The sequence below is a fragment of the Rhinolophus sinicus genome, chromosome 2, assembly GCF_057876585.1.
Source record: "Rhinolophus sinicus isolate RSI-liver-muscle chromosome 2, RSI-T2T, whole genome shotgun sequence".
In the NCBI taxonomy this organism is placed as follows: domain Eukaryota; kingdom Metazoa; phylum Chordata; class Mammalia; order Chiroptera; family Rhinolophidae; genus Rhinolophus; species Rhinolophus sinicus.
The window spans coordinates 124,836,458-124,855,304 of NC_142502.1; the positions used below are offsets into that span (position 1 = coordinate 124,836,458).

General features: G+C 34.8%; 1 protein-coding gene across 1 annotated transcript in view; it reads left to right on the top strand.

Moving 5' to 3' along the window:
- Positions 1-836: 836 nt before the first annotated feature.
- Positions 837-18,847, top strand: part of GCC2 (GRIP and coiled-coil domain containing 2) — a 58,160-nt gene continuing 40,149 nt past the window's right edge. The window contains exons 1-9 of the mRNA XM_074332327.2: positions 837-972; positions 1,350-1,406; positions 2,395-2,479; positions 3,567-3,625; positions 8,040-8,144; positions 8,719-11,178; positions 11,881-11,950; positions 14,387-14,487; positions 14,583-14,681. Of these exons, the coding sequence (XP_074188428.2) occupies positions 967-972; positions 1,350-1,406; positions 2,395-2,479; positions 3,567-3,625; positions 8,040-8,144; positions 8,719-11,178; positions 11,881-11,950; positions 14,387-14,487; positions 14,583-14,681 (3,042 nt within the window). The 5' untranslated portion in view covers positions 837-966. The remainder of the gene's footprint in view (positions 973-1,349; positions 1,407-2,394; positions 2,480-3,566; positions 3,626-8,039; positions 8,145-8,718; positions 11,179-11,880; positions 11,951-14,386; positions 14,488-14,582; positions 14,682-18,847) is intronic.

Sequence of the window (18,847 nt, forward strand, 5' to 3'; positions counted from 1 at the left end):
TAGTCAATGGGCATTAGTTATAAACATAATGGGAAGGTAAAGGTAACATCAAAGCATTTTAAGCAAACCCTTTGCAAACAGGAAGACTTCTGGAGTGCCAATCCGGACACAACAGCAGTTTTGGTGACTGGGCAGCAATTCTAACGGTTGTACCCTCAGAAGTGAGGACTCTTTGATCTCTTATTTGGTGTCTCCTCCCGTCTCTGACCCAACTCCCGAAGAGAGACCGTCTATCTTTCTTCCTCCTACATCAGCAAAGGTACAGAGCTCCTCTTGGGCAGAGCTCTGCAGGGGATCTCCTCACCACCTCCAGAGAGCCAGGAAATGCCTGCTCCTGGGAAGGCCCTAAGCCTTGATTCCGTCAGTTCCCCAGCAAGCTTATAGGGCACCATACTTGACATTTGCCTAAGAAACCCCTTGAAAGCAGCTGTCTGTCTGGCAGGCATTCGGTGCTTCTTCTAAAGAGTAAGATAGTTGGCAGACATCTTTTTGTGGTACCTGCCCCCCAACATAATATTCCCATCACCATTACTTGATTTTACAAATATGGAAACGAGGCCCTGAGGGTAATTTGTCCAAGTTCTCACGTCTAATACAGAGCAGTGGCAGGATTCAAACCTCCCAGAGTTTATGACACCCAACACCAGCACCAGGGTTTGACCCGGTGAATTTGCGGACCCTGTCCCCGTCCCTAGGTCGGCAGCCAAGCAAGACTGGACTGGGGATGGACCTGCAGGGTACCAGGGTTAGGAGGGGCTGTTGGAACGGCCTGCAGGATGTAGGGGCGGAAGCGGAAGCGCCGCAGGGCCGTAGCCATGGAGACGCTGGGGGCGGGGCCGGGCCCCGGAGAAGCGCGACCTTTGACCGGTAATCGAGGCTGCGTCAGAAGCTGCTGCAGACGGAAGTGCGGAGGTGGCGGTGGGGCCGCGCTACTGCGGGACACCGGACCGTAGTGGGCGGGCGGTCATGGAGGTAACGCGGCCACGGCGGCGGATTGGGGTTGGGGCCCATCACTTTCCCGCCGAGCTTTCCCCACGCCGCGGCTCGACGCGGAGATGGGCTGCGCTGGAGGCATCGGCAGCCTCCCCTTTGCCACCCGAAACCCTGCGCTGCCCCTGTTTCTCTCCGTCTTTTCCAAACTCCGTCCCTCGCGATTACCCGCCCCTTAGAGCCACTTATGTACGATTTACCACAGCGACAGCCTCCTCCTTCCCCAGTTCACTTTTTCGTGTTAAGGGTTTCCTCCACTTCATTCCACGGAAGGGTTTTTATCTCTTAAGGTTTCACGCGTTGTGTCCGCGATAGGAAAAGAGTTCTTCTGACCGCCTGGGTTTGATTTTGCTTTGCAGGATCCTGTTCAAGATGGGGTGGCTTCTCCAGCTACCCCTGGAACCGGGAAATCTAAGGTGAAGAAAATACTTGACTAGCAGGCACCCTGAAGAGTGGAAGGGTGATGAATTGGAAAATTTTGGCATGGGAGGAGGGGTGGCCTATTTAATAGAAATAGTCTTTTTCCAAGGGATCTCAATTTTAATTTACGTAGTCACCCATCTATTTCCTTTTTAAGTTTCCTGGTATGAAAAGAGTTGACTTTTTGTTTACTTCCTGCTCCTGGTTAGCACTGTTGAGAGATTCTGCAGTTTTTCAGACATTAAACAAAGTAGTCTAATTTATGAGGATTTATGTAGTGGAGTGGAAAGCAGTGACATAGATAGGAATCAAGGGACTTTATTCTGTAGGTTTCTCTCCTACTGTGTGAAGAGTGGAATTGGGTAATTTTTATGGCCCTGTACAACATTTACCATTCAATGATTCTCAAAGATAGCATTTTATTGCTTGCATACTAAGTTTCAGGCACTTGCCTAAACACTCAGTTACTTTATTTCAGCTTCATGATAACCATGAGATAACTACTGTTATCCCAGTTTTACAGATGAGAAAACTGAGCGCACCCATGAAATAATTTTACCTGATTTTTCAGTTAAAGTCTAAATGCAACCTGATTCATTGCTGTAAGAATTATGCTTACATATTTTTATGTAATAAAGATATCTTTCAGCCTTGAATAGAATGAAATAATTTCACAGCTCTAAAGAGCTTGAAGTAGAATTATTCTTAGTTCCCTAATTTAGCAATTAAAGAAATAAAAAACTAGAATGTGTCTTAACCTCTGCCAACAATATCTGTATGTAAGAGGATATGTGCTGTTTTTTTACATTTCATAGTAGTTAACTAATAATCGAAGTTGCATTTGTTAATTTTAAAAAATGTGGTGTTTGGTTGACATGATTTATTCAGTACATGTTTTATTTTTAGGCAGACATTATGTTTCTTTTTTGTGGTGTAGTAGAAACATGAGTTATGACAAATTAGTAACATCAGTAAATTTTTCAGCTGGAAACATTGCCCAAGGAAGATCTTATCAAGTTTGCCAAAAAGCAGATGATGCTACTACAGAAAGCTAAATCAAGATGTACAGGTATTGAGTTGAAAATATTCATCTTAACCACAATATCATTTAATCATGGTTAAAAATTAGTTTTTTAGCAGTTCATTGGTTTGTTTTGTTTACCAGTGAATCCAGTAAAATCTTAGACAATTTCGTGGACTCTATTATTTAACATTCTAACCATTGCCTCTAATTTTTTTGTTATCTCATATCTCTAAACTGCAGTTACCTTTGAATTATTAAAATTAAGTCATGGAGGAAGATTTTTAAAAAGAATTTGTTAAAGTTAACATTTTTTCTTTTAGTCAATTAAAATGTTAGAGACACAAGGTTGTAGGCCCAAAGTAGTAAAAAGAGACCTAAATAAAGTAATAAAAAATTTCCATTTTTGGAATTTTGAATTATATTTATTTGCTGAAGTTGATTGATTCCCTGTTCAGTATCCCTTTCTTTATATTCCAAAAGAATGAAGATACTAATATGCTTTTTAGCACATGTGGGTGATTGCTTGAATTTCCAGTGACTTAACAAATGTTAACTGCCCAGCCTTAAAAGCCAAGATTTATTTTGTACTCAGAAAGGTCACAGTGTGCTTTGGATTGATTTGTGATGGAATACTTTATTTGGAAAGGTGTTCTAGGCTCCAGACCTAGACATGAGTTGATGAAACAGATTAACACACATTTAACATAAGGTTAGTTGTTGCTTTAAGATTGTATAGTAAGAAGTTGTTTACAGTTGAAATAATGTCTTGGATTTGCTTCAAAATTTATCTGGATGGGTAAGAAAAGAGCGAAATGAGAAAGTGAATACAGGTCAGGATGAAACAAGATTGGCCATATAATAATTGCTAAATCAAGGTGATGGGTGCATGGAGATTAATCATACTATTCTCTCTACTTTTATTTGTTTGGAGTTTCCATAATAAAAAGGAAAATAAAAGGTAATACTGGATGAAGTTAATTTTTTCTCAAAATATCTATTACTTCTGAAATGTATTCTAATTTATAGTGATTTTTTTTCTTTTTTCTTTTTTAAGAATGTGCTTATTAGTTTAGCCAGTAACTGTTTTCTTCATTTCTGAACTGGAATCCTTTTTTTAAATTTAATAATTTAGAATTGGAGAAAGAAATTGAGGAACTCAAATCAAAACCTGGAGGAACTGATATTATTAAGGTAATGAAACAGTTGTGAATATTGCCTTAATTTTTATTATTTACTTAGAGGGAGTCTAATGTTAAATTGCATTTCCTTGAAGGGCTGTCAGCCGTCTTGAGTGCTATCTGGCTTTCCATCCCTGTTTTTCCAGTTCCTCTGGAAAAGGAACTCTGCCCTTAGATAAGTTTTTAACCTCTGTGGTTGACTGTAAAGAGAGGGTTAAATGACCTCTAGGTCCCTTCTGTTCTCTCCTTTTCATCCAACATACTCTGTAATTATAATTGTTGCCTCAATCTCAGTCATGCTCTTCTCTCTCTCCCTCAGAAAACCCAGTCATACTCGGGACTTTCATGATGACTTCTGGACTGATCATCTATAGATAGATAGAGAGATAGAGAGATATGTATCCCTGAACTGACCGAAATCTCACAGTTGAATTTCGAGCTGTTTGGGGAAATAAAAACCTTCACCCATTTCTCTTGTCTTCTCTTCAGTATGACCAAATCTCCTTCCCTGGACAACCATTTTTCAGGCCTTTTTTTGAGGCACTATTTTTCAGGCCTTTTAACATTAGAGACTCTTCAGCTTTCCTGTCTCCTTTATTCTGTATGTGTGTCAGTTACCAAAGACCTATTGTTCATTCAGAATAATGCTGCAGTTTATCCTTTTTCTCCCCATTTCCATGGCTCTGTGTTAAACTCCTAATGTCATCTGTGACTTATCTTAATAATCTCTGAACGAGGCTCTGTTTCTCTTTTTAGTCCTATATACTGTGGCCAGATCACAGAATTCTACTTTTATCTTGTTTAAGAACCTGAGTTGCTTATTCTTATGTGTCCTATAATTAAATACTTTTCCTTCCCCCACTTGGCCTAACCTTCTTAAAAGGTTCTTTTTCTTTTCAAGTTCTACAATAATTTTTTTCCTTTTCCATATTTATAATTTGAGTTTTGCTATCCTTTGATTATATATTATCTTGCACTCTCATTAGGCAGCACTCAGCTTGTGAGCAGTGGACAATTGAGGGACTCCCCCAGGGAGTTATTACAAGGGGTCTTTAAATCCTTATGCGTATCGTGCAGTATCATTTCATTCTTTATTTAGCTAAAATAGTAAATGAAGCGTGAATGGTGTGCACAAATGCCATTTGGATTTACAAGTACTGATTTAGTTGAGCATTACTGAAGTCATAGTAGTTTTCTTTGTTTATCTGGTCGTTATGTATTTTCTTAATCAGTGCTAGTAAAAGTGCAACTACATGGTGTTTAATTAAGAGTACTGACTCGAGCCAGATGGCCTGATCGAGATCTTCAGATTCCCTGCTCTGCTGTCTACCAGCTATGTGACCATGGCCAAGTTCCGTAACGTCTTTCTCTGACTTAATTCCTTCATCTGTAGACTAGAGATAATAATACCTACTTTTCATATGGTTGTTTTGAGTATTATGAGTAAATACATGTACAACACTTAGAACTGGGCCTGTCACATAAATGCTTGGTAATTATTTATTACTATTATTACTATATATTGTTTGTGGGCTATATTTTATATACATGTGTACATACACACACTAAAAGGAGATTTTTGTATTTGAAAAGAAAACCACAAAATTTTTTTCTAATTTTGTATCAGTTAACTCTTAGTCCTTAAAATACTTTTTATGCAATTGCATTTCAGAATATCTAAATGTCTGCCCCTTACTTCCTCCTTTCACCAATCTACGTATTCTCCCATTCTGTCAAAACTTCTAAAGATGAGATTAGAAAATTTCTCTTAAGTTAGCCACCTTTACCTTTCAGTTTATTAATTTACTATTAAAGCATGTTATCCAGACTGCTCAAGTCTCAGAAAGTAAAGGTTTGGTAAAATTAAATGCGAATGAAATCCTTAGTTATGGAATCTTTGGTTTCCATTTGTAATGAGAACATTACTTTGGGGAGCGATTGAAAAAGATATGTATCAGTTATTCAGCTGCTATTAGGTTGGTGCAAAAGTAATTGCAGTTTAAAAGGTTAAAAATAATAGCAAAGACTGCAATTACTTTTGCACCAACCTAATACAAGTTTTCTCTTTTAGAAAAGTCATGTACTGCAATATGATAGGTCCTCTACACCTCTGCAATGTGGAAAATACTTTCTTGATAAGTTTTCTCTCTTTATTGGGAAAACTACAATAAAAAAAACGTGGCTTTGAAAATAAAATTTTCTGTTCTTCATATAATGTTAGAAATTTATGACTTTTCACAAGTTTTATTTATAAAAATTCTACTAGTTATCTTCTAGTGCATTGAAATATGTTTAAAGTTTTATCGCAAACCTGACATACTTGGCTTTTAAAAAAGACGACTAAAAAGCCATATTTCCCATGACAAAATTTGAGGTGTATGGTATTACAGTGAATTTATATGCTGCTTCCAAATGCAAGAAGGTGAAAAATTGCATGTTAAGGTATTGGAATTTTTAGTACATATCACTCTTGTCTTTTTCTCTTTGCTGGAATCAAATTTGTATTTCCTAAGAAATAACTGTCTATTCTGGGCCTTGAATCTATAAGATTTTTTCAGTAAATGATCTCTGTATACCTTCTAAAATTAATGAATGCATTTAGGCTTCCCCTGATTTTTACCAGTCAGAAGTTTATATTATAATACTATATGATATGTGAAACAACTAATTTTTAAAACTAAAATTGTTTTAATCAAAGGGGAATATGTACATGATTTAGAAATAATACTAATAACTAAGTAACTCATTATAATACTAAATAACTTCTGGAAATTATCACTGTATTTCTAAACAATTTTTATACTGCTATTCCTTGATTTATCCATTTTAGACATTCAGCTGTTAACTTCCTGTTAAAATAGATGAAAATTTAGCTATCTTTCATAATAACTTATGCTTTCTAAATGGTCAGACAGATCAAATGATCTTTTACGTTTTTTCCTGGACACCTGCCCTCTAAAGCCTTTTGTCCTCCTGCACTGATTTGGTCTGGTTGTTCTCTAGGTTCACTGAATAGTTTTCCTGGAATTTGCCTTTCACCACGATTCTGTGAATTTCTACACTGCTTTCCTATGTTGGACCCGTTTGCTAGGTCACACTCCATTCACCTTTTTGGTTAACTCTCATTTTGGTAGAGCATGTTCTTGTATAGCCGCCTAAGAACGTATGCATGGGAGGAAATTTTTTGTCATCTTATATTTTAAAATGGCTTTGTTCTATTTCTATGTTTGAATGATAGCTATAAGTTGGTAATAGAACTCTAATGTTTCTACATCTGTTTTTGTGTTTTTTTAAATAAGAAAAATTTTCTTTATTATTTCACATAAGTTTAGAGGGAGGCAGTTCTAGTGTGATGGTGGACTAATGCTTACTTAGGATTTTAATGTTTCTATAGATTTTAACATTAAGGATTAAGTCTATCTATAGTTGTGGTGAAATGTGTGATTTTACTGTCTGCAAAGTCCTTGGGTATTGGTATCAAGTATGCCAAATTTGTAGAATAACTTGGGAATTCTTGCTTTTTATTTTGTCTGAACAAGTTTATATGTAATTGGGATAATCTGTTCTTTGGAAATTTGATAGAACTCACCTGCAAAACTATCTATTTCTCCTGTCTTTTTTGGTGAACAATTTTAAACAACTAGTTTGATTTTTAAGTAAAGTATTAATTATACTTTTTAATTATTTTTCATGAGTTAGTGAAGCTGTATTTTTCTAGGAATTTTTATCCATCTCATTCCAGTTTTCAATATTATTGCCAAATGGTCGTTCATAATACACTCTTTAACTGTCTGATTTAGGTGTAGATATGTTTTCCTTTTTATTCATGGTATTCTTTGTTACTTCGATCTTCCCTTGATCAGTCTTGTGAGAGGTTGTCTGCTTTGTTAGCTTTTATCCAAAGAACTGACCCTTGAATTGTTGATCTATTTTCCATTTTATGAACTCCCTTTCCTGTTTAATTTCTGCAGAGAATAAACCTATGTCTGAGGGAAATAGGACATGAGGAATTTCTTGCCTATTATCCTAACCGCTCCCTATTCATATTGTCACCCAATCCTGTTTTTGAACCCCACATACATACCTCCCTAGACAACATCTGGTGCCTCCAATTCCTGAGGTTTAATTATTTAGAGAGTATTTGCCAATTTCTCGTAAGTGTTTCCCTATAAAGGCCCTTAGGTGATAGCTTTCTTCTTCTCTATAATTCAGTCCTTCCTCTACCACTTTCAGTTTTCCAAAAATATGTTGAAATTTCTCATATCCATGATGTCTTTTTTCCTTTTCTCTTTGTTCTTATGTATATACCTTTTAAAATCTTTTATTCTTAGTTCAGTGTGGTTCGGAAAAGGTGAGGAGATAATTATGCATGTGGTCAATCCACCATTTTTAACCTCGGGCAAACAAATCATCCTGTTCCAAAACAGGCATTGACTGAACGTCTGGATGCTGTTCTTCTGGAAAAAGCAGAAACTGAGCAACAGAGTCTTTCTCTGAAGAAGGAAAATATTAAAATGAAACAAGAGGTTGAAGTAAGGCACTATTTTAATTTGTTTAATTAACTTCTATAGTATAGTCATGAATTTTAGACTTAAGACCTTAAAAAGCATCTGATCTCATTTTAACAATTTAGAAACAAGGAAACAAGTTCATATTTTTAAAAATTTTGTAAGAAAGTACTTATTTAAGTAGGTCGATTCTCACATATTCTAAATACTATTATCTGTTCTGTTCTTAGATGTTCATTGCTTCTTGGGTCTGGGCAAATTTCTCCAAAAAGTCTTTTATTAATCTACTCAGGAGATATTCATTAAAGCCTCGTGACTTAATATAACTTAACATAATTTATCACCTTTTAAAAGAAAATTAAATTCAGTGATTTCCTAGCATTTAGTTAATACTTTGATAACATTAGTACTGCTGATGTGTATTGTTATACTAAGGTAGTCAGAGCCTAAGTAGAATTCTTGGAGTATCAGTATCCTATTTCTGTATGTACATTTCTGTTCATTTTCCCTCTAGTTAGCCTGTGGCTAATATTTTTCCTGAGGGCAGGTGTTTCTTTTGTCTTAACTAAATAATTTTTGTGTGCTTATTTTATAATAGGATTCTGTAACTAAGATGGAAGATATGCAGAAGGAGTTTGAGCAATCACAAAGAAGCTGTGTGAAGGAAATGGAAAATTTGAAAACTGAATTAATGGCAGTACATTCCAAACACAGTGAAGATAAAGCCAACTTGCAAAAGGAATTGAAAGAAGCAAGAAAAAAACAATTAGAGTTTTCAGAACAACTTAAATTTCAGAGTGACTCTGAAGATAATGTTAAAAAACTGCAAGAAGAGATTCAGAAAATTAGGCCAGCCTTTGAGGAGCAAATTTTACATCTGCAAAAGCAATTAGAAGCTGCCACAAATGAAAAGGAACAAGAAATTACTCATCTCCAAGAAGTCATGGAGGCTAATTCTCAGCATTACCAAAAAAATGTTAATAGTTTACAAGAAGAACTTCTGCAGTTGAAAGCTACACACCAAGAAGAGGTGAAAGAGTTGATGTGCCAAATTGAAGCATCTGCTAAAGAACACGAAGCACAAGTAAATGATTTAAACCAGCTAAAGGAGAACTTAGTCAAACAATATGAGGAAAGTGAGAAGAACATTCAGGTGAAATCTGAATGTGAATTAGAAAACGAAGGGAAACTGTCAAATGCAAACCAAGAAAATCAGGTGTGTTCTTTGCTCTTACAAGACGACAGTTTTGTAGAACAAATAGTAAATGAAAAAGTCAAACACTTAGAAGATACCTTAAAAGAACTGGAGTCTCAACATAGTATCTTAAAAGATGAGCTAACTTATATGAATAATCTTAAATTAAAACTTGAAATCGATGCCCAACATATAAAGGATGAGTTTTTTCACGAACGAGAAGACTTAGAGTTTAAAATTAATGAATTATTATTAGCTAAAGAAGAACAAGGCTGTGTAATCGAAAAATTAAGATCTGAGCTAGAAGAGTCAAATAAACAATTTTGCTATACTGTAGAACAGCATAACAAAGAAGTAAAGAATCTTCAGGAACAACATGAAAAAGAAATGTCAGAATTAAATGAGGCATTTTTGTCAGATTCAGAAAAAGAAAAATTATCTTTAATGTTTGAAATACAGAGTCTTAAGGAGCAATGTGAAAGCCTACAGCAAGAAAAGCAAGAAGCAATTTTAAATTATGAGAGTTTGCAAGAGATTATGGAAATTTTACAAACAGAACTGGGGGAATCTGCTGGAAAAATAAGTCAAGAGTTTGAATCAATGAAGCAACAGCAAGCATCTGATGTTAATGAACTTCAGCAGAAGCTCAGAACTGCTTTTAATGAAAAAGATGCTCTCCTTGAAACTGTGAATCATCTCCAAAGAGAAAATGAAAAGTTACTGCAAAAAAATATTGTGCCAGAACTTGAAAATACCATAAAGAACCTTCAAGAAAAGAATGAAATGTATTTAGTCAGTCTTAGTCAGAGAGATTCCATTTTACAAGAATTAGAAGCAAAGATAAATTCTCTTACTGAGGAAAAAGATGATTTCATTAGTAAAATAAAAAGTTCTCATGAGGAGATGGACAATCTCCATATAAAATGTGAAAAGGAAGAAAGATTAATTATAGAACTTAGGGAGAAAGTGGAGCAAACTACACAGTACAACAGTGAACTAGAACAAAAGGTAAATGAATTAACAGGAGGACTAGAAACTTTAAAAGAAAAGGATCAAAAAATAGAAAAGCTTATGGTTCAATTGAAAACTCTCTCTGAAGACCAGGAAGCATTGTTATCTGAAGTGAAGTCTCTTCATGAGGAAAATAATAGACTAAATTCAGAAAAGAATCAATTGAGTAGGGATTTGGAAGCTCTTCTGTCTCAAAAAGAAGGATGTCTTACACTTAAGGAACACATTTCTGAATTAGAAAAGAAACTTCAGTTAACAGTTGAAGAACGAGATAATTTAAGTAAACTGTTTGAAAATGAGCAAGTTCAGAAGTTATTTGTCAAAACTCAGTTGTATGGTTTTCTTAAACAAATGGAGTCGAAAGTTTCAGAAGATGATGAAGAGCAAGATGTTGCAAATGTCCTACAAGCTGTAGGTGAATCCTTAGCTAAAATAAATGAGGAGAAACACAACTTGGTTTTTCAGTATGATAAGAAGGTGGTAGAGTTAGAAAAGAATATAAAGTGCCTTCAAGAGGAGAATATAATTCAATGTGAGGAACTTAGGTCTTTACTAAGAGACTATGAACAAGAGAAAGTTCTCTTAAGGAAAGAGTTAGAGGAAACCCAGTCAGAAAAAGAGGCCCTGCAGTCTGATCTTCTAGAAATGAAGAATGCTAATGAAAAAACAAGGCTTGAAAATCAAGATCTATTAATTCTAGTTGAAGAAGCATCACAAAAATTAGGTAGCAACAGTGAAATCCATAAAGAAAAGGAAAAATCTTTTACAGAGGAACTTGAAAACCTAAGGCTAGTATTAGAACAAAAAGAATCTGAATTGCAAGATGTAAGAGCAGAGTTGATGTTATTAAAGGTACTGTTAATTTAAATTTTATTGATTTAAATATTCTTGGTGCTAATCATAATATATACATCATACACTTTGAAGTCAGAAGTAAATTTTTAGCATTTAAGCTCAAAGGGAAAATTTCTGAAAAATGCATTAAACATTTTCATGTTGTATATCTTGTTACTACATTGATGACTTTTTGGTTATAGATCATTTTAGAATTTTTGCATAAGATTAAATGATTAGAGGGTTCAATGTCTACTTGGTCAATATTGTATAACTAGTCACCAGCAAAACTGCAATTAAGCATGAAAAAATTTGAATTTTCATTGTTGTGTGATGTACATATTATCTCTCTTAAAGAGCACTTACTATTGAACAAAATAGTAGGCTATAGCATTTAACTTTAGCCAAAATTTTAAATTTTTCTCTAAAATTTGTGAAAGTATGATAAACTGTAATCATTTAATCTTTTTCATGTTAATTATGTATTTGATATGTGTCAGATTTTCATTTTGGCCTGAATACTACTGTTTGTTTATACTAAATGCTACATGCAAAAGGTCAGTATTACCTGCTCTATCAGTGGAAGAAAAGACTGTTCACCAAATTGCATTTTGTATGAATTCTCTTTAATATGATTTTCTCATGCTTAACATGATGGCCAGTTCATCATGGGGAATGAAATAATTCTGGTTTTGTTTTTGTTTTTCCTATAAAATCTAGGATTCCCTAGAGAAAATACCTTCTGTAGAAAATGATCAACCTTCAGTGAAAGAGCTGGATGAAAAAATAGGTGAGTACAGTTTTGCATATGTTGTCACAATTAATTACACAGATTCTTCTTAGTGTTAGAATAGATTGGGAAGCATAGTAGCCAATTGATGAGTCGTTAAATCATAAGAAGTAGCTGTCTCTTCTTAATGTCCCCATTCTTGCCTCTCTGCCATCTGTTTACCTTCTCTTTCAAAATTGTGATTTTCTGTTGTTTAATCCAAACAAAGGACTGATGTTATTTCATTTGTAAATGGCTCCATGATTGATTTGTATTATTTTTCGTTTAACAAACTATTTGAATGCCCAGCTACCTAGGCACTGGTAATAGAAAGGTGATTGAGATACAGACCATGTCTTCAAAGGGTTCGTTGCCAGAAGGGGTCATTATTACAGTAGTTTAAGGTGTGGGAACGGTCCAGAGCTGGCAGTGCAAAAAGGCATGATTAACTGCCTGTTTTGAGTGAGGAAAAACATCACAGAATAGGCTATACTTTTCTTATGTCTCGAAGAATGAAAACTTTGTCACAAGAAGAAAGGTATTGTAGCAAGGGGAAGCAGCAGGTGCTTGTATGTTAGCATACAGAACATTAAGGGGAACACTAGGAAATTCCTGGCGAGGCAGGAGTCTGATCATAGAAGCACCAGTGTGACATGCAGTGAAGTTGGGACTTCATCTTACCCATTTATTCCTCATCGTAACCTTATAGGGTGGCTCTTTTAAAGATGAAGAAACAAATACTTAGAAGTGTCGTGTAATGTGCCCGTAATTCCTCATTTTAGTGCCCACTTAGATTGGCAGAGTGAGGGGGAGAGGGTAGTTGAAAGTTTAGAATGACTCCCAATTTTATGTAATGAATGACGGGGGTAAGTCAGGTTAGGGGAGAGCAGGAGCTTAGTTTTAGATAAATTAAGTTTAAATACCAACACAAGTGAAGATGTCAAGTAGATTGCTATATACATGAATCTGGAATTAAGGAGAGAGAGCTAGATTAGAGAAAATTTGTAGTCAGCGTAATAGTTGGCATTGGAAGCCGTAAGACTGAGATCACCAAGGAAGTGAGCATAGAAAAAAAGATGAGGTCCACAGAAAGTTTTCTGTCGTTTAAAAATCAGAGAGATAGAAACAACAAAGGAAATTGAAAAGGAGCTGCCACTGAGGTAGGAAAACCCAGAGCGTTAAACGTCTTGGAAGCTGAGACAAATGAAGTGCAAGTAAAGGAAGTGTTTCAAGATGGAAAAATGGTTAACCATGGTGAATGCTATCATGGGTCAAGTAACATTAGTACTAAGAACTAACCTTTGAATTAAGCAATCTAGAGGTCATTGATAACTTGGTAACAGTTCCCGTGATACACCAAAGCCAGAGCCTGATTGAAGTGAGTTCAAAAAAAAATGGAGGAAGAGAAATTTGAAAGCATGTATAGACAGCTCTTACAAAAAGAGTTTTGCTATTAAAAAAAGAAGAGATGGGACAATATCCAGAGGGGGAAATGTGGTTTGCCTTTCTGTGTGTGTATGATGTTTCACCTATCTCATCATGACCTCTCCCCTATCCTCTTTGGCTGCATACACTATTTATTCCTGACCTTAATCTCTTGATGATTTTTTTCTTGTTGCATGTTTATAAACTGTTAGGAAAAAACCAATAGAGAAGGGGACATGCTGCACAAGAGAGGGGGAGAATTGTTACACTGAGGCCTGCCTGAGTAGGTGGGAAGGTATAGGATGAAATGCAGAATTGGAACAGTTGGCCCATGCTGCATACACACAGACGATTCACCTGTAGCAGCCAGAAAAAGACAGCCTGTATGAGCATAGGTGCAACTAGATTAATAAGCAGGGACAGAAATTCAAATCATAACTGAAGTTAAGCAATGATACCATCAAGAAGTAAGATATGGAACAGTGGAGTTTGAATGGGGGAGATGGCTAAAGAGATGAAGGGGAAAGATCAAGATTGGATACGTAAAACGCATTAAAGGTTTAGTCATAAAAATCAGTCCTGCCAATAAGCATGTGCCTAGGGAGCGTAAATATATAACTTCATCTGGTATCTCTTTTACTTGATGCTTGTTTGCAAATTACCACCTAAAATCCTGGCATACTTGGTGTTTCCAGGAAATCTTCTAAGGTTAAAGATGTCCTAACAACCTCTCCAATTCCTAGACATTTATAAAATAGCTTTAAAAAAATAAAAATAAAAAGTAGGTTATTTTTGAGGATTAAAGAAAATTGAAATGTTTTACATTGTTTGCCTCACTTAGATAATAAATAATTAAGCTTTCACTTAAAAATACAGATATTAATATTTTTGCAACTTATTTTATTACTTTTAATTTCAAATTGCAGATTTTGTGTTCCAGATTAAAGATCGATTCTAGGGCTAAAATAAGTAAATACTTTGAATGTTTTCCCTTTTGAGTTCATATATAATCCATTCATTTTATGTTTTTAGAATATCTGGAAAAAGAATCCAAAGAGAAAGGGGAGAAAATAAATAAGATAAAATTAGTTGCTGTGAAGGCGAAGAAAGAACTGGATTCTAGCAGAAAAGAGGTAAGGTAACTTAAAAATGCAAGATTCAAGAATGTTACATTTTAGAAAATCAAGTTTTTCTGTTCATAAAAAACTCTGTTGTATATTAAAAATAGGCCCAGACTCTAAGGGAAGAACTCGAATCTGTTCGATCAGAAAAGGATCAGTTGTCTGCTTCCATGAGAGATCTCATTCAAGGAGCAGAAAGCTATAAGGTAAAAATAGTTGTTTTAATAACAAATTATATGTGTACATGAAATGGTTGTCTATAACGTAACACCTTGTATATTTTAGTGAGTCATTTTTTCTGTTTTTGTGTAATGTGGTATCATCTTAGTGTTAAGATTTTAAGTAGCTAATCTTTAAATAGTGCCTTATCTTTTAAAACTAAAATTCTGTTTTGGCATTTCATAACAAAATCGGTAACAAAAGAAGATGGCTGTTATTACTGTTATTATTTAATACTATTCTGGCCAAGTGAATAAACCTGAAGCTTAAACAATAGGTCTAACAGTAAAATGAAAGCATTATTATCTGGAGGTAATATGCATATCTACCTAAATAACTTGAGAATCTTTTATAAAAATGTAAGAATTAAAAATGAAAGTATAACAAAACTACTGAATGCATGATAAATACCATTATATTTATGTATTCACTCAAGTATTTTTATAGCCGTGCTGAATACTGAGTACTGGGGAGATGGTGGTCAACCAAATAGTCTAAGTTATTGCGCCCTTAGGACTTAAATTCCAATGGCAATAACAGACAAGCATACAAAAATACAAGATGCATACTGTATAGAAAAGTAAAGGTAAGGTTAAGACAGTGAGCAGTTAACAAGGGATTTGATTGAAAGAAGAAAACCCTTTAGTAGTCAAAAAATAAAATTTGGGGAAGGACTTTAATGAGAAAATTTAGCACATAATGAAGAAAACTGCAAAACATATAGGATGACTGAATATTATTTGAAATATTAGTTCACAGTTTGATTTACAAATTCTAAAACAATTTCACTAAAAATTCTAGGGATTTTTTTTTTTGGTGGAGCAATCTTCACAATTCCAAGTTTCAAATGGAAAATGAGCTAACAAGAATAGTATTTTTTAAAGTGAAAAGTGATATCTTGCTCTAGCAGACAATAAAATTTATTATAAAACTACAATAATGTGATGTAATTCTTAAGCAAAAATAAGACATTAATTTAACAGGAGGCAGAGAGACTTATACATAACAACAATAGGCCAGGCTCTGTTCTAAGCACTATGAATGTTATTACATATAGTAATTATAAAACAACCCCATGAAGTATGTTATTAACATTGCCAGTTTACAAGTGAGGAATCTGAGGCACAAATTGGTTAAGGGACTCACGGTCACAGAGCAAGTAGCATAGCAGAGCTGGGATTGGATTCACACAGTTTGGTTTCAGATTGTTCTTTCACCAACTAAGCTGTACTACCCCAGTAAGATTTAAAAACACAGAAACCAATGAAGAAGGAATTTAAAAACTTTTAGAAAAATCTAGTTAGATTTTTTTTTACTTCATACCACACATGAAAATAAATTCTGGATGGATTAAAGAGTTTTGTCAAAATGAAAAAGATTCTTTAAAATCTAGAATAAAATACTCGATTATTTGACTTCTGAATATGAAATACTTTTCTAAACTTAAAAGCAATTAAAGAAGTTACAAAGGAAAAGATAATGAACTATACAAAATATAAAATTAACATGAAACTATGACAAAGGATTAGTATCCTTAATATATAAAAATATCTCCTAATTCCATTTAAAAAAAAACCACTTATTTAAAATTTATATATGGATTTATCTTTTATGAGCCATTAGGAGCTTGCTTCTTTATATTTTAAGAACCACTGTAATCTAATTTATTAATTTCCTCCAGAGGTAGATCAGGTATACCAATATATTTGTTTAAAATACAGATTTCTAAATACTGAAAACAAAAAGACTAGAATATCTAAATACTGTGGGACAACTACAAAAGGTATAACATATACATAATAAGAATGCTATGAGAAGAAAGAAAGAACAAAAATATTTGACACAGTAATGACTGAGAATTTTCCCAAATTAGCGTCAGGCACAAACCACAGATCAGGAATCTCAGAGAACACTAAGTATGAGAAATCCCAAAAAAACTACACCTAGGCATACCATTTTCAAACTACAGCACATCAAAAATTTAAAATCCTGAAAGAAGCCATAGGGGAAAAACACCTTACCTATAGAGGAACAAAGATAAGAATTACATCGAAATTCTCAGAAACCATACACGAAAGAAGAGTGCAGAATAAAATGCTAAAAAGTGTTGAGAGAAAAAAGATCTACTAACTTAGGCTTCTGTGCCCTGCAAAATTATCCTCCAAAATGTGAAATAGAAATAGACTTGATCAGATAAAAATTGAGGGAATTGGTTGCTAGTAGACATGCCTTTCAAGAAATATTAAAATAAATTCTTTAGAGAAGGAAAATGATAAAGATCAGACCCAGAATAGGCAACACAATATTGAGTAAGAACAAAGTGGGGGATTAACACTACCTGACTGTAAGACTTATTTACTGTAAAGCAACAGCAATTGACTGTGGTATTGCTGAAGGAACAGACAGATTTGTGGAACAGAATAGAGAGCCCAGAAGCAGACCCATATAAGTTAGTCAATAGATCTTTGACAATGGAGCAAAGACAGTCTTCCACAAATGGGTCTGAAACAACTGAACATCCACATGCAAAAAAATGAATCTAGACATAGAGCTTATACCCTTCCCAAAAATTCACTCAAAATGGATCATAGACCTCAATATAAAACTATAAAACTAGAAAGTAATGTAGAAAAAATCCTAGATGACCTTGGGTATGACAATGACTTTTTAGATAGAACACTGAAGGCATGACCCATGAAAGAATAAACTGTACTTCATTAAGTTTTTTCTGCTCTATGAAACATAATGTAAAAAGAATGAGAAAATAAGCCACAGACTGGAGAAAATATTTGCAAAGGACACTTATCTGATAAAGGACCATATACAAAGAACTAATACAACTCAACAGTAAGAAAGCAAAGAACTAATAAAACGCAACAATAAGAAAGCCAAAAACCTAATAAATAAAAAAAATAGGCCAAAGACCTTAAGAGATACCTTACTAAAGAAGATACACAGATGACAAACATGAAAAGATTCTCCACACATATCATCAGGGAAATGCAAATTAAAACAATGAGATACCTCTATACACCAATTAGAGTGACGAAAATCCTAAATGACAGCACCAACAAATGTTGGCAAGGATGTGAAACAACAGGAACTCTCATTCATTGCTGATGGGAATACAAAATGGAACAGCCACTTTGGAAGAAATTTGGTAGTTGCTTATAAAACTAAACATACTCTTACCATATGATTCACCAGTCGTGCTCCTTGTTATTTATCCAAAGGATAAACAGTGGTACAATTAGACAATTGAATATTACAGTCATGAGCCACATAATGGCATTTCAGGCAGTGATGGACTGTATATATGACGGTGGTCCCATAAGATTATAATGGAGCTGAATGTCCTGTAAGAAATAGAAGGACATGTGGTTCAGGAGGAATTTTTTTTTTTCTCATGGGAGCAATATCTGTGGGTCTTGACAGTAGATTCCTTCTCACTCGCAGCACCTCACATCCCAGTCATCCAGCCACTGCCTGACCTATTTCAGCACATAGGAGCCTGTGCCACCAATGCTACCTATTCAGAGGTTATTATAGTCCCCCTAGATTTAGCTTGGTGTCCAGAGTACATTGCCATAAATTCTCTGTTGAGGACCTAAGATTCTGTAGAAGGACACATGTCCAGAGGAGCTACTTTAACAAGGATTAGCGCTACGGCCACTTTAGTAAAAGCTTTCTGTGATAATATGGAGCCAGCCTGTCCCTGTACTTTGTAAATATGAGATGTGATTAAAAAAGAAATACGGGGAATGCAGCTGCCGAGTGCCATTCAACAGAAAGGCAGGGTCTTCAATACAGGAAGTGGAGCATCAAACCTTAGTAACTGTGTGACAAGTTTCAGCTTGTTCAGTGCAGTCAGGTGTGAGCTACAGTTGAGAGGTGTGTTTTAAAGTGTGCCATAAATCATGGATCACAAACAACGCATTAACATGAAGTTTTGTTTCAAACTGCAAAAAAGTGTTAAACACACGAAATGTTAAAATTAGTTTATGGTGATGCTGCAGTGATCATGAAGACAGTTTACAAATGGTTCAAGCGATTTTGTAATGGTTGTGAATTGATTGGAGACGAGAGATTGGGATGTCCTTCAACATCAAAAAAACCCAAGAGAATGTTGACAGAGTGAGCAAAATGATTTGAT